The 14338-nt window shown below is 48.9% G+C and overlaps 1 protein-coding gene across 5 annotated transcripts in view; it reads left to right on the forward strand.

Moving 5' to 3' along the window:
* The first annotated feature begins 382 nt into the window (after positions 1 to 382).
* The window catches only part of SLC39A11 (solute carrier family 39 member 11), a 383280-nt gene continuing 369324 nt past the window's right edge, over positions 383 to 14338 (forward strand). For 4 of the 5 annotated variants that reach the window (XM_006145878.2, XM_014586793.1, XM_006145882.2 and 1 more), the window contains exons 1-3: positions 2176 to 2278; positions 6580 to 6698; positions 9721 to 9759. In XM_006145878.2, the coding sequence (XP_006145940.1) occupies positions 6591 to 6698; positions 9721 to 9759 (147 nt within the window). In that variant the 5' untranslated portion in view covers positions 2176 to 2278; positions 6580 to 6590. Of the gene's footprint in view, positions 465 to 2175; positions 2279 to 6579; positions 6699 to 9720; positions 9760 to 14338 lie in introns of those variants that run through there. The other variant, XM_014586792.2, reaches the window with a different exon arrangement.

Raw genomic sequence — 14338 nt, forward strand, 5'->3', positions numbered from 1 at the left:
ACCCCCCCACACACACACACACACACACACACACACACACACAGTGTATTTTTCAAGCTATTGGAGCCAGGACTTGAACCACATGAGGGATCCAGCTGCCATAACCACCACACCACGGGCTAGCCCACATCCCCTATTTTCATTTTGCATCAGCCTGGCCAATTATTTTGTCAGTCCTGCCTTGTAATGACAGTAAGTGAGGACCCAGCGTGGATTCTGGTGGTTCACGGCAGCACTGGAGGAGAGCGTGCATGAAGTCAGATGGTTCTAGGCAACAAGGAAATGTATGAGTTTCCTGCAGCTGCTGTAACAAATGACCACAATATTAGTGACTTAAAATAATGCACATTAATTATTTTACAGTTCTGGAGGTCAGAATCAAGCTGTCTGCAAGACTGAGTTCCTTCTGGAGCCACTGCGGGAGAGTCTGTCTCCTTGCCGTTTCCAGTTTCTGGGAGTTGCAGGTATTCCTTGACTTGCGGCCTCTCATCTTTTTGACCTCTGCTCCCACGGTCACCTCTTGTTCTCTTTTCCTCTGTAAGTTCCCTCATGATTCCCTGGGTCCACGCAGATAGCCCAGAATGATCTTTCATCTCAGCACCCTTAAGCACATCAGCCGATACCCTTTTGCTGCAGAAGGTGACTTAGTCACAAGTTTCAGGGACTAGCACGAGATGCCTTTGGTGGAGAGGGGGAACTATTCTGCCTACCTGAGGAAGCTGTTTGTTTTCCTGCTTAAATCTCTATACACATTTACCCTGGGTCTATCCAGGTTCTGTGGGTTCTGAAGCTTATTTAACTTTGAGGGCCTCTTTTTCTTCTCCAACTTTATTTTTATTCGTGGTAGAGTGAGAGAGAGGGAGGGAGAGAGAAGGAACCACCCCAATAGGGTCTCATTACACCGTGATCCCTCTTCCCCAATTCTCCAACTTGTCAGATCCTGGTCACCCACAGGCAAGCCCGCCATGTCCCAGGCCAACCTAGCCAGGGATTCAAACTGTGGGTCCAGCCACGTGACTTCCAGCACTGTGGTCCAGCATGCTACTAGCTGCACCACCAGGCTGGGCCGAGGGTATTTTTTAAGGGGGAAAAAGAAAAGAAATTTAGGTATGAAAATGAAAAGTACTTTTGAAAGAGAAAGAAACCACAGGTTTCCAGACTGATTCAGGCCCTTTTCTGCTGAGGTGTCTTGGGACAATTTATCAGCAGTGCTTACTCTGACATGCTACCCGGCCCCTCCGATCCGGACCTCTTTGCACATCTGGCAGCTTTTTGCAGACAAGGATCCTTGGTCTGTGACCACTGTGATCACAGGCAGTTTTTCTGCCCACGTTACCCTTGGTGGGGTTGCCAGGTTAAATACAGGACACTCAGCTGAATTTGAATTTCAGGTAACAAATATGTCTTCAGCATAAGTATATCTCAAATTTGGCATGGGATATACTTATACTAATAAATTATTGGGTCCTCGGTAAAGTCATGATACATTTTCTTTTGCATAGAAAAATATGCAAATGAAAGATTTTCCTGATGACCTAATATTTGAAATTCAGAGTTTACCAGAAAACCTGTTTTCACTTGTTTTACTTTGGTTTTGGTTCAACCCAGTCATCTTATGTCTTCCCCGAAGCCTTGGGGAGCAAAACCCTTGACCTAGGGCATCTCAAAGGGCAACCCCAGCACACCCAGCGGCTCCTACTTCAAAACAGAAAATCTCTGGAGGCCCCAGAGTTTCGGAATCAGAACTTCTGGACGTGCCAGCCATCCGCTTGACATCCCTTTGGTTTATTCCAATAGGAGCTTTGGTTTGAGGGCTAACGGTGCTGATACACACACACACACACACACACACACACACACATACACACACACACACACACATTCCTCCCTCCCCCCACATCTGCTGTGCTGCTCACTGTGGGCCTTGGATCTGGCTTGCCAAAGGTGTCAACACATGTCCCATCCGGAATGTTGCAAACGCTCCTTCCTCCTGGCGTCCGCTAGCACCGCAGAGGCTCAGGCAGGCAGAGAGCTACGAGCTTGGCCTCCAGGCCAGGTTCCGCCCGCCCTCATCTGTTCCCGAGCCTACAGAGGCTGTGAACCAGAGAATTTATTCTTCAGGCGGGATTTGCTTGTCACGGCCAGGCAGGGCGGGGCCTGGTGGCTGGAGGGACACGTGTGCCAGGAGGGAAGCAGGAAGTGACTGCAGAGTGGAGCCGGCGAGCGAGCGGCAGCGGGGGCTGATGGAAGTGGAGTGGGGGCTGGAGAGGGCACCCTAGTGAGTCGGATTTCTCTCCTTCAGCGCCTTTGGTTGGGCCGAATGGCCCGGGTCTGGGGCGGTCAGGACAAGAGTGTGGGACTAGAAGGGCAGCAAACTGGGAGAGGTACTCCTGGGGAGAGGAGGGGGCTGGAGGAGAAGCTCGAGGCTGTGGAAAGTGGCAGAGGGAGGTGGAGGGTGCCCGGAGCGTCCCTCTGTCGCTCTCCAGGGTGAGCCGCAGGGCAGTGCCAGCCCGCCCTTCACGGTGCTCCACCAGGATCCCCTTCATTCATCGCTTCATGGTGGGGGTGGTGGGGCACCGGATCCTGATCCGGGAGCAGAGGTGGTTACAGTTCTAACTGCTGGAGGCCCCTCCCCCTGGCTCGGGGTCAGAGATGTGACTGACAGGCTGGTTACCGTGCAGCAGGTCTGAGTGGGGCCTGAGACAGTTCATTTCTAACCAGTTCCCAGGGCGGCTGATCCGGGACCACACTTTGAGTGCAAGGTCTTAGAGAACTTTTTCACAGTCGTATCTGAACCCTTCCTTTGGGTTCCCCTGCTGAAGTCAGGGCACATGAGGGCAGTGTCACCAAGGCCCAGAGTTACACAACCCCGTGCTGTTCGCACTTGTGCAAGTTCACCAACATCTCCAGGCTGACTCTTGGATGGGGTACAACAGGTTGGAAAGGGGGAGAAAAGAAATAAAGAAGCCCTCCATCAGCCGGGAACACCCCATGTGCTGCTGTAGGAGAACTTGCACACATGTGGGTGGTGTTGGCATCTTTAATGTCGGAGTGGGCACAGAATGATCCTCGCTCTTCACTAGTCAAAGCTTACTGTATTAATATCCAGCTCACAAGGGAGTCCGAGCCCCATCGCTAAGCTGCCTCTGCCGTGCACTGCCTGCCGCTCTGTATTCCTAAGGTGTTACTGGTCCACCTGGTTCAGAAAACTTACATTCTCTTGGGCCCCTGCAGAAACTTCTGTTCTCTTAGGACGCTTCATCCACCTTGCCAGCCTTCTGCAGGGCAGGGAAGCGCGCTTTGTTCTAGTTTTCGACCAGCCTTTCCCGCACTTTAATGTGCTTAAGTAACCCCCCCCTTGGAAGTTGACAAAATGCAGATTTTGATTCAGCGAATCTGGGGTAGGACTTGAGATCCTGCCTTTCTAACCAGCTCCTGGGGGCCCAGTGCGGCTGGTTCCTGGGGTCCTTGGAGAAGCGAGGATTTACAACAGCAGATGGAGGCCACAACTGTAAGAAGTTGTGGGGTCGCAGTGCCAGTACGAAAGGGTGGTGGCCTTGGGCTTCCCTCTGGGTCCCTTTTTCTTTTTTCTCAGGTGCTCAGCCGTCCCCATTTACAGGTTTTGCAGAGTGATTTCCCCGTCCCACTAACCACCAGGGACACCCACAGGCTCCCTCTGCTCCCCAGCCCACAGATCCGCTTTGACTTTGGCCTGTTGGCAAACGCAGGTTGTTTGCTCTCTCCTCTGGCTGTAAAGGGCACATTCAGGTAGTGGGGGGAAGAAAGGAGGAGTTTTTGTTCTGACCTGTCCTGGATGGTGAATACTCAGGATGGCAGCGGTAAATGCTGTTTGACACTTTATCCATCAGCATCTGGAAATAGGATTGGCGAAGTGATGCAGATGTTTTGATTTAAAAACAAACACAAACCACTCTTTTTAGGGTGGCTTAACAAGGGGACTTAGGTAGAAGAGTAGGTTTTAGCTTTGTTTCGTTTTTAAATGGGGCCTCTCTGTGTCCAGATCACTTGCCTTAACCTCCTGAGTAGCTGGGATTACAGACCTGTGCTGCCACACCGGCTTTTAGTGTGGGTTGGGAATCGAACCTGAGCCTCCCCTGTGGACTCAGCCTGCCTCACAGCAGCATCAACCAGTGTGTGCTACTGCAGCAGGGACAAATAGCATTTTTTGTCCTTTTTTTGCCAGGGGCACATGCACTCACCAGAGAGAGAGAGACAGAGACTCTCACAGAGTGAGAAGATACCCCCAGGAGGGCATGGTCATGTTACAATTCCTTCTCCTCTGTTTCTCCAACCCATCAGGATTTCGGGCATGCATACACACACACCTGGTGGCTCCCCCCACCCCCCAAACTGCTGGGTCCAGTTGGCCACGTGGGATCTGCTTCCCTTAACCACTAGGCCATGGGACCAGCTCAGCAGTTTTATTTATTTATTTATTTATTTATTTATTTAATTTGAGGTTTTTGCCACAGGGTATGTGCACTCATTAGAGAGAGACAGATAGTGGGAAAGTGAGAAATACCCCCACTCCCAAGGGGCTGAACACGCTACAGTCCTGTCTCCATTCTCTTCCTGGGATGTTGGGCATCCCCACACATGCACCCAGTGCAATTTTCAAGCTGTCAGGTCAGGGACTTGAACTGTGGTCAGCCATGTAAGGAGTCCAGTGCCTTAACCACCATACCACCTACTGGCCCCCATTTTATTATTATTATTATTATTTATTTTTTTTTTTTGAGAGGTTTTTGCTATAAGGCATGTGCGCTTGCCAGAAAGACAGAGAGAAACAGAGAGACAGAAAGCAAATTACCCTCTGGGGTGGTGGCTACGCCACAATCCCTTCTTCTCCATTCTCCTCTTGGGATCTTGGGCATGCACGCACACATACCTGGTTTGAGTTTAAGCCACCAGATCCGGGACTCAAACTGCGGCCGACTACGTGGGAGTCCAGCGACATAGCCATTACGCCAATTGCTGGTCCCAAGGCCCCTATTTAAAAAAAAAAAATCATCTCCCCCCTTTAATTAATTAATTAATTAAATTTAATTTAATTGGTGCAGTTCCCATTGTGAGCTCCTTCTAGACCAATGGATCTGCAGATCACCGATGCTGTTCATCTCCTCGGTTTCCTAGCATGGGGGCCGAGCCTGGCCTCACCTGGCTCACCTGGGTCTGCCTGTGTCCCTGGCCTTTCCTAGGTTTGCATCTGGCTGTGCTGTGAGCCTCTTGGCATAAGGCCCTGTCCACTCTCTGCCACGGCTTCCTTCTAGGGTCAGAGACAGCGTCTTCAGCTTTTGATCTGCAGGCCCAGGGCTGCCGTTTCCTCACAGAGCACCAGGGCTTGGCAGGGCTGAGGCCAGTGGGGTCGTGGCCAGCCCTATGGGTGCTGGAGGAGCAGGGGGCAGTTGAATGAAGCCTTTGAGATGAGGCCCTGGCCCTGGTGTGCATGCGTGCCAGAACACAGGGCTTTTCAACAGCAGCTTCTCTGCCTTGTAACTTTCCACAGGGAGAGGTCTGGCTCCCTGTCATGTCAGAGCGAGAATTTTAAACATGTTGGAGCCCGGAGGAGGTGCTCAGGCCTCCCGTTCATCTTCTTGCCTTCAGCCCAGGCAGCAGTGTGCAGGCTGACCAGGGGAGTGCCATTCATGGGCCTTTCCCCTTGTCCCTGCTGACTGCCCTGTCCAGGTGAGTGGGCAGTTCAGCAAATACTGTTCAGGTGCCACGGAGCCCTGTTGTGCAGGGGTGCCGAATGTGAAAAAGCATCACCCCCCGTTTGGGCAACTAAAGAGGTGAGCCTGCACAGGGAAAGCACCAGAAAAGCGCTGCGGGGTGGGGAGGGGCGGGGGTCAGCAAGGCCTCCACGGTGAAGCGGGCCTCGGGTGGAGTGGGCACCTTGGGTGCCAGTCTGGAGGCCTGGAGGGAGGTGTTTGGGAGGGAACTGTGTGAGCGGAGACCTGGAGGCAGGACCTAGAGGGCATACAGGGTGCCCTAAGTAGCATGGTCGAGCCGGCGCTTCACGGAGACTTGGGCTTCCAGGCGGGCAGGGGAGCCGCCATGGCGAGCTGTGAAGGTGTGATCAGGAATCAGATGGCGGAGCTTTAAGAGGGACTCTGAGCTAGTCACCTGTGCCTGGGGAGACTGAGGGCAGATGACAGGCAGCGGAAGGTGGAGTGAGCAGACGGGGTCAGGAGGGAGGGCTGCATCGGGCCCTCCTGGCCCCCTTCCTCCAGGATCATGTGAAACAGCCTGTTTGCATTGGTTCTCTGCGGTACCCTCCTTCACGGGCTGCCCTGAAGTCCCTCTAGGACCCCCATCCTTCCTCCACCCCCTTCCCCCACCTCTTTTTCAGTGAGAGGATCTCTGGTACCTGGGGGGGTGGGGCAGGGAGGAGAAACCCAGACTACGTGCCGTGTGGTTGAGCACCGTGGGGAACAGCATGGCAGGAGGGTGCACGTCCTCAGTCCAGATAGACGCAAGCCCCGACAGAGGGCCCGTGAGAACCAGTGTGTGCCACCGAGGCGGACCCGGGCACTGACCCTCTCGTTCCTCTGCACACAGCTGTATCCAGCATGCTCCAAGGCCACAGCTCCGTGTTCCAGGCCTTGCTGGGGACCTTCTTCACCTGGGGGATGACGGCAGCCGGCGCGGCTCTCGTGTTCATATTCTCTAGTGGACAGGTGAGTTACCTCGTGTCGGTGCTGCACGTTCACGGGGACTCGTGGTCGCCTGTGAAACCGTTCCCCCCACAGAGCAGGCTCGTGGCGCTTTCACGTCCCTGGGCACAGCTCCACTTGGTGGGCAGCTGGGTCTTGTGGCTGTTTTTTTCTCTTTTCTCCTAATCCCCACCCAGCCGGAGAGCAGGTATGTGCTTGCTGCAGACCCCTCAGGCATCACCTTCCTGTCTCCTGACTCACACCCCTGCCTCAAAGGGAATGGGAAGGGAGAAGCCCCGTGATCGAGCCTCTTTGAGCATGCCGCCTCATTTCTGCCCTCTGCCTTGTGTCTTTCACACCTGGGGCAGGTGGCGCCACGCATGGCCGAGAAGAACATTAGGTCACAGACAGAACTGCCCTCCCCTGTGACCTGGGGTTAGCTGTAAGACTGAAGAGGCCTCAAGCAGAGGGAGAGTGTCTGTTTTCCTTCTCAGTTACCCCATCCCCAGGACCTTTGATCCTCCTCCCCCTTGGGGTGAATACAGATAGACCCACTTCCCATTCCCCTCCTATTCCCAGGCCTGCCCGCCCCTAACCTAACCCCATGAATCCCCCATGAATCCCTCCCATACCGTCAGCACCCTCACTCCCTCTCATGCCCCCACGACCCACCTGTATCCCTGTCATCCCGAATCCCCACATCTCTCCCCTGCTACACTGCATGTCCTCCCACACTTTCTGCACACACCCACATCCCTCCACACCCACACTTACCTCATATGCCTGAAATTCCATCCTTTTCTCCAGTTTGGACTTTCCCCAGTCCTCAGCCTTTGAGCCGTCGACTGCTCTCTTGGGAGATGCACAGGGAGGTTCAGCACTGCAGCCTAGCAGGTGTGGGAGTGGCGCGGGAGAGCCACTGAGATGGTTTGAACAGAGAGTTTATAACGGACACGAGCATGCAGATAAATAAGGGATGTTAGGGGACAGTGTCACAGCAGAGTGAAAATATGGGCCATGTAATACATATTTCAGAAAAAACTCATATGACCAATATGACCATTAACATGAGCACAACATTATGGGATCTTAATGTTCAAGAAGATGAATATGGGTGATCACGGATTTGATTATTGCACTCTACGCTTGCCTTAAGAAACCCTACAGTAGCCTACGAAGACACACATTGATTATAAGTAAACTAGAAATCATAATTAAGAGAAAAAACAAAACATGCCATGAGATGGATCTGGAAACAAGGACATGTCGAGGAAGCTGGTGAGTCAGCCACTCTGTTAGAGAATGGGACCAGTACATGGGTATTGATGGCGGCCGTAAGGGCTCCATGCCCTCCTCCCCTCCTAAGGGAAGTTTGGCACTGACAGATCAGAGACTTGGAACGCCAGACACACAACCCTGAACCACAGGTTACTCGGAATCTAGACATGGCATATCTGGAGATGTCCCGTGCATAGAGACAGAAAGCAGCTTGGAGGTTTCCAGGGGCCGGGGTGGGGATGAGGAGTTACTGAATTAGTGTCAAGTTTCCCAAAGTGAAAAGACTTTGTGAGCAGTTGGCTATTTCATTTCACTAAGGTCCTCAGGCCTCAGCCAAGTGGTAGCATGTGCCTGACTTTCTTTCCTTTGTAAAGCTGAAGAGTATTCCTTCTATTGAATGGACATACCACACTTTGTTGGTTCATTCCTCCACTGACGGTCATTAAAAATGTTTCTATTGAGTTGTAAGACTTATATAGAAAAGCGCACATTGTATAAATGCACAGTGTGTGTGAGCAATTTTCACAAATGCCCGTGAAACGAGTATCCACATTAAGAAGCAGAATAATACCAGCCCTGAGGGCTCCTTCAGGCTCCCTTTCAGTCACCACCTCCACCCCAGCCTCCACTCCAAGCTGATGAATCCTCCTCCACAGCTCTGACATCAGGGAAGGCTTTCCCTGTTGGAGCTTTGTCATTCAGATGGAGTAATCAGATACAGTATGCACTGTTCTGTGGCTCATTTCATCCTATTTACCTTCCAACTTATTTAACGACCCTGCCTCATATTTGTGTGAAATATGAGGGGGTCTTCAAAAAGTTGGCGGAAAATGTGTATTATGAAAATACTATGGTGTGTGCCCTGTGAGCTGGTGGTTAAGGGAGCCAGATCTCACATGACTGACCAGGTCTGTATCCTGGTCCCATTGGCTTGAAAAACATGCAGATACATGTGTGTGAATGGCCCAGATCCTGACCGGATGAAGAAATGGAGGAGACGGGATTGGGATGGGACCATGCCCCTTTGGGGAGTGCTTTCTCCCTGCCTTTCTGCCTTTCTCTGGTGAGCACACACACCCTCTGGCAAATTAAAACAAGAAAGAAAGAAAAAAGAAAAAAACGATGCATGAATTTTAGTTTTGTTGCATCGAAAAACCCTCATGCTTCCACTTTTCCCATGAACTTCTTGTATATTTACTACGTCTGTCTTCTCGTTGCTGTACGGTGTTCCATTGTACGGCCGTACCCTCGTTGGTGGATCCATTCTACTGATGGGGCTCTGGGTAGTGCCTCCTGCTCGGCACTCACAGGCAGTGCTGCTCTGCACATTTTGCAGTTTGGGTTTCTGGTACGGAAATTGCTTGGACAGGCGAGCACCGTCGTGCCGGCTTCTCACTGGTGCTGGCCAATGGCTTCCCGAAGTGCTGAGCCAGTCACACTCCCACTGTGTGAGGGCTTTGGTCGTTCTACCTGCTGCTCATCAACACTTAAGGGGTTCTGTCTGTGATGTTAATAGTTACAGGAAAGCTGAGACAGCACAGGGGCTGGCGCAGGCCACGTGAAAGAACACTTCTGATTGGTTAGGGGCTGGGTGGAAGGTTTAAAAAGTACCCCTTCTTCCCCAGGTCTTGTCCTGTTTTTTGACAGACTCAGGAGTGCGGGGGTCGCTCTTTATCAGGTGGCTCTTGTTAGCCTGTGGTGTCCTTTCATTCTGGGAAACACGTGTTGTGGCTCTTTAGAAACTGAAACGTCTTGTTTTCGTTTTCAGAGGCGGATCTTAGATGGAAGTCTTGGCTTTGCTGCAGGGGTAAGTAGCATGGGGTAGAAGAGCTGTAAATGGAAACACGTTTATTCTGACATTTCTCTCCCTTCTCTCCATGCGACCTAGCTGACCTTGTTGCATCTGTGTTCCCAGGTGCTAATGGCTTACTCTTCGACAATATTTATTCCCCAGCTTATCAAATGCCTCTGATTCTTTTTCGACGGAAGGAGGCTTGTTTGGTAGTAGCCTGGAGACTCGTAGATTAAGAAACATGTGGGACCAGCAGTTGGCATAATGGCTATGTTGCTGAACTCCCATGTAGTTGACCACAGTTTGAATCCCAGACCTGGTGGCTTAAAACTCACGCTGGGCGCGTGTGCATGCATGCCCAAGATCCCAAGAAGAATGGAGGAGAAGGGATTGTGGCGTGGCTATCCCCCTGAAGGGGGGATTTCTTGCTTTCTGTTTCTCTCTGTCTGTCTGGCGAGCACATGCACTGTATAGCAAAAACCTCTCCAAAAAAAAAAGGAAGCATGCAGGATGGGCTTAGCAAGGGCCTGCCTGATGCATAGGTAGTTGGTGCTAATTAAATATTCTCTTTTTCTCTTTCTCTTCCTCTTTAAAAGACTTTTTTTTTTGGGGGGGGAGGTTTTTGCTATAGGGCACGTACACTCACCAGAAAGACAGAGAGAGACACAGAGAGACAGAAAATGAGAAATCACCCCACAGTGGCGATGCCCACGCCACACTCCCTCCTCCTCCATTTTTCTCTCTGGATCTTGAGCATGCACGCACACATGGCCAGCGTGAGTTTAAGCCACCGGACTCGAACCACGGTCGACTACATGTGAGTCCAGCCACATAACCATTACGCTAACTGCTGGTCCTCAAAAGACTTTTTATTATAGAGATTTCCCAACATGCAAAAAGGCAGAAAGAATCCTGTGATGCATCCCAGCTTATGTCGCTGACTTCAGTCATTATTGACATTTAGCTAATCTCATTTGCCTCCCTTCAGTCTTCTTGGGAGGTTAAGAGTAATTTGTAATGACAAATCCCACACATCATGCAATTTCACCTGTAAATTCTATACATATATTTAACTGATTGATTTTTTTTTTTCTTGCCAGAGGATGTGTGTACTGGCCAGAGAAAGACAGAGAGAGAGAGACAGAAGTATCTCCCCATGGGGCATGATCACTTGCGATCCTTTCTTCTCCATTTCTCTTCCCTTTTGGGATTTTGAGCACATCTGAACATGTACCTGGTGTGTTTCTTAAGCCACCTGGTCCAGGACTCAAACTACACAATTTACCATGTGGGGTCCAGCCTTCTAAAACACCATTCCACCAGCTGGACCAACTTAATGACTTTTTCAAAAAATATAATCATTGTGCCAGTATCAGACTTACCAAAAAATGAATATAATTTCTTACTTATAATCTATTATCCAATACATATTTGAAATTTCCATCATTTTTTTTTAAAGATTTTTGTGATAGTGTGCATGCACTCTATGAGAGATGGAGAGAGACAGAGGGAAAGTGAGAAATCATCCTCCCCAGGGGAATGGTCATGCCACAATCCCTTCTTCCTCCATTCTCCACCTGGGATCTTAGGCACACATGCACATGTACCCGGCATGATTCTTAAGCCACCAGGTCTGGACTTGAACTGTGGTTGGCTATGTGGGAATCCAGCACTTCAATCACCACACCACCTGTTGGCCCCATCTGCCATCTTCTTAAAGATATCTTCTAAGATTGCGTTGTTAGAATTGGAATCCAAACAAGATTTTTACATTGCATTGTCTTTTAAGTCTTTTATTTTTTTTAGTCATCCATGTTTTTTCCCTTCCCCCTTAGTTTTCTGTTGGGGAAGCCAGGTGATTTGTCCATAGGATGTCCCACATTCTGTATGTGGTGCCATGTGGGTATTGATGGGGAGAAAGTGAAGGTCCCTCATCACTAACCACTGGGCACAGATCCTTTAGCAGTTCGGACCCTCTCTTGTGTTGAAGATGGATCTATTTGAATTGTCAACAGAGAAATCCTGAAAAGTAATGTCCAATGATGGACCTCCCTGAGATCTGAGACCTGGAACTTGAGAAGAGTACGAAGAACAGAATGACAATATTGTATCATGACATCTTTTCTCTCCCATCTTCTCATTTACATGAACATATTTTCTCTTTGCTTAGGTTTAAATGGAAAAAAAAGGAAAAAACTCAAAACTAGAAATAAATTGAGGCTTAACTCTGTCTTAGCCTAGTGATGATTACTTAGCGATTGTCCATAGATATAGGAGTGAATTCACAAAACAAGAAAAAAGTCTCATCCATTCACATAGGCATTTCTAAGATTATTTTATCTATTTAATAATTATAAAATGTATTATATTTTTGTTGTTATGAATCTCTTCTGTGCCACTAATAGTTATCATTATTCAATCCAGGAAATTGGATTTAAGCATTTAGAGCCTTAGGCTCACAGGAAGCTTTTAAAAATTAAATTGAAATGTATACAGGTATTTATATGGCAGAGAAATAAGATAAATCAATAATAGATTCCCCCCTCTTTTTTCTTAATTGCCAAAGAGTACATGCTCTCACCCAAAAGAGACAGAGAGAAAGGGAGAAAGCACCCTACAATGGGGCATAGTCATGGCATAATCGCTTCTCTTCCATTTCCATTGCCTGTTGAGACTTTGGGCACACATACTGCTGGGTCCAGGACTCAAGTCACGTGGTTGGCCATGTGGGATCCAGCTGCCTTAACTACTAGGCAGTTGAATGGCCCAGCCCAAGAATAGATTGTTCTAGCATACAATATAAGTTGCTTTAGGATAAAATTCTGTCTAGAATTGGAATTGAAATACAAGACAAAAAAAGAAAAGATGTCAATTTTTGATCTTCGGAGGCAGAGCTTGCTCATGGTACGCATTTTCCATGTGTAGAAGATACCACACAAACAGAAAAGGGAATGGAGCAAGAGTTTACATGTTGTATTTTTTTAAGTGGATACTGATGGGAATAAAATCTCTATGCTGTTTAGATCCTACCAGATGCACTAAAAAGACTGATGAAGCAGTTTTATTAAACAAATCAATAATTAGATGCAAGGAATGATATCTTTTGCAGCTATTGAAACTTAAGAGGGAAGCTTTCTTTTTCGTTTTTAAGGTTTTGGCCATAGAGTGCATGCACTGGCTGGCTGGAGAGGGAAAGTGGGAAGTCACCTACCAGGGGGATGGCCATGCTGCATTCCTTTCTCCTCCGTTCTCTGCTTGACATTTTGGGTGAGCACACATACGCACGCCTGGCATGGTTTTCAAGCTGCTGGGTCTGGGACTCCAAGCATGGTCGGTCCTGTGGGATTCCAGTGCCTTAGCCACCACATCACTACTGCTGGCCCTGAGAGGAAAACATTTTGAATGTCAACTTACAAATGAGTGAGGGGTTTTTCTAAATTCTCAGAGGGGTACACAGAAACAAAGCTTGAGGAACTCTGTTCTTTGCTGTCCTCCTGCTTTTGACTAGACATTTGGGTGTTTCATTCTACTTTACTCTTTTAGGTCAAAAGTGTTACAGGACTCAGATGAGAAAAAGAGAAAAAAACAAATGAAAGAAAGAAAGGAAACAAAGATAGAATGCAGTAGTTGTTGAGACATGTAAGAATGAATTCTGGGATATTAAAACATGAAAATTGAAGATGTAATTGCCTTCAGAAAAATTCATGAGACAAGTGTTATTACCATGTGTATTTAATTATGAATATCTAAAATAGTTTTACTTTCTGATTTTTAAAGTCGTTGGGAGAAAAAAAAGAGTCTAAAAGTTATATATGTATAAGAAAAAAAGTCATTTACTTTTCTAAAATTGGCCTTCAATATGAGCTAGCTGCAGAAAAGAGCTCTTGGCAGGTCCCCAGATACATAGAGCAAAGTAAAACCATGATGTGGGAGACAGCTGGGACTCAAACCCAGGGAGTCTCAGTGGCTCTGAGGGCTAGAAGTGGGTTCTTGTGTATGCTGCCTGATCTTGGCACAGAGAATATAGCCGAGGTGGCCCGAACACACTAACTGTTTTTACTTGTGGAATGGTTTGTATCTAATAGAGCCAGTCTGTTGATGGGAGCATTGGTCTCAACCAGGGGCAGTTTTGCCCCCTCGGGTTCATTTGGCATGGTTGGTAGTCACAGCTGGTATCTACTGGGTGGAGGCCAGGGATGCCACTGAGCATCCTTTGACGCCAGGATAGGAAGCTTTGTAGCCACAGAGACTTCTCCAGCCCCGAATGTCAGTGGCGCCAAGGCGAAGAAACCTGGTCTAGAGCGTTTGGGTGTGTCGGCTCTACTCCCAGAGTGTGATGTGTAGAAATTCAGATGGAAAGTTCAAAACAAAAGTTCCCTTGCCTCCCCCCCGGCCTTCCAGAGGTCGCCCCTGTGAGCCCTGAGTGCGTGTGGCCTTGCAGACGTTTTATCATGCACATACAAGATATCCGGACAGTTGACTGTGCCCTAGTGTCCACTGTCTTAAAGACTTTGCTTCTTCAGTGCTGCTCTGAGATGCTTTGAATAAACACCTTGTAAAAGGCAAAGCTGGCTATGAGTCTCTTGACCGAGGT

The sequence above is a fragment of the Tupaia chinensis genome, unplaced genomic scaffold (genome assembly GCF_000334495.1).
Source record: "Tupaia chinensis unplaced genomic scaffold, TupChi_1.0 Scaffold000159_1, whole genome shotgun sequence".
NCBI lineage: Eukaryota > Metazoa > Chordata > Mammalia > Scandentia > Tupaiidae > Tupaia > Tupaia belangeri.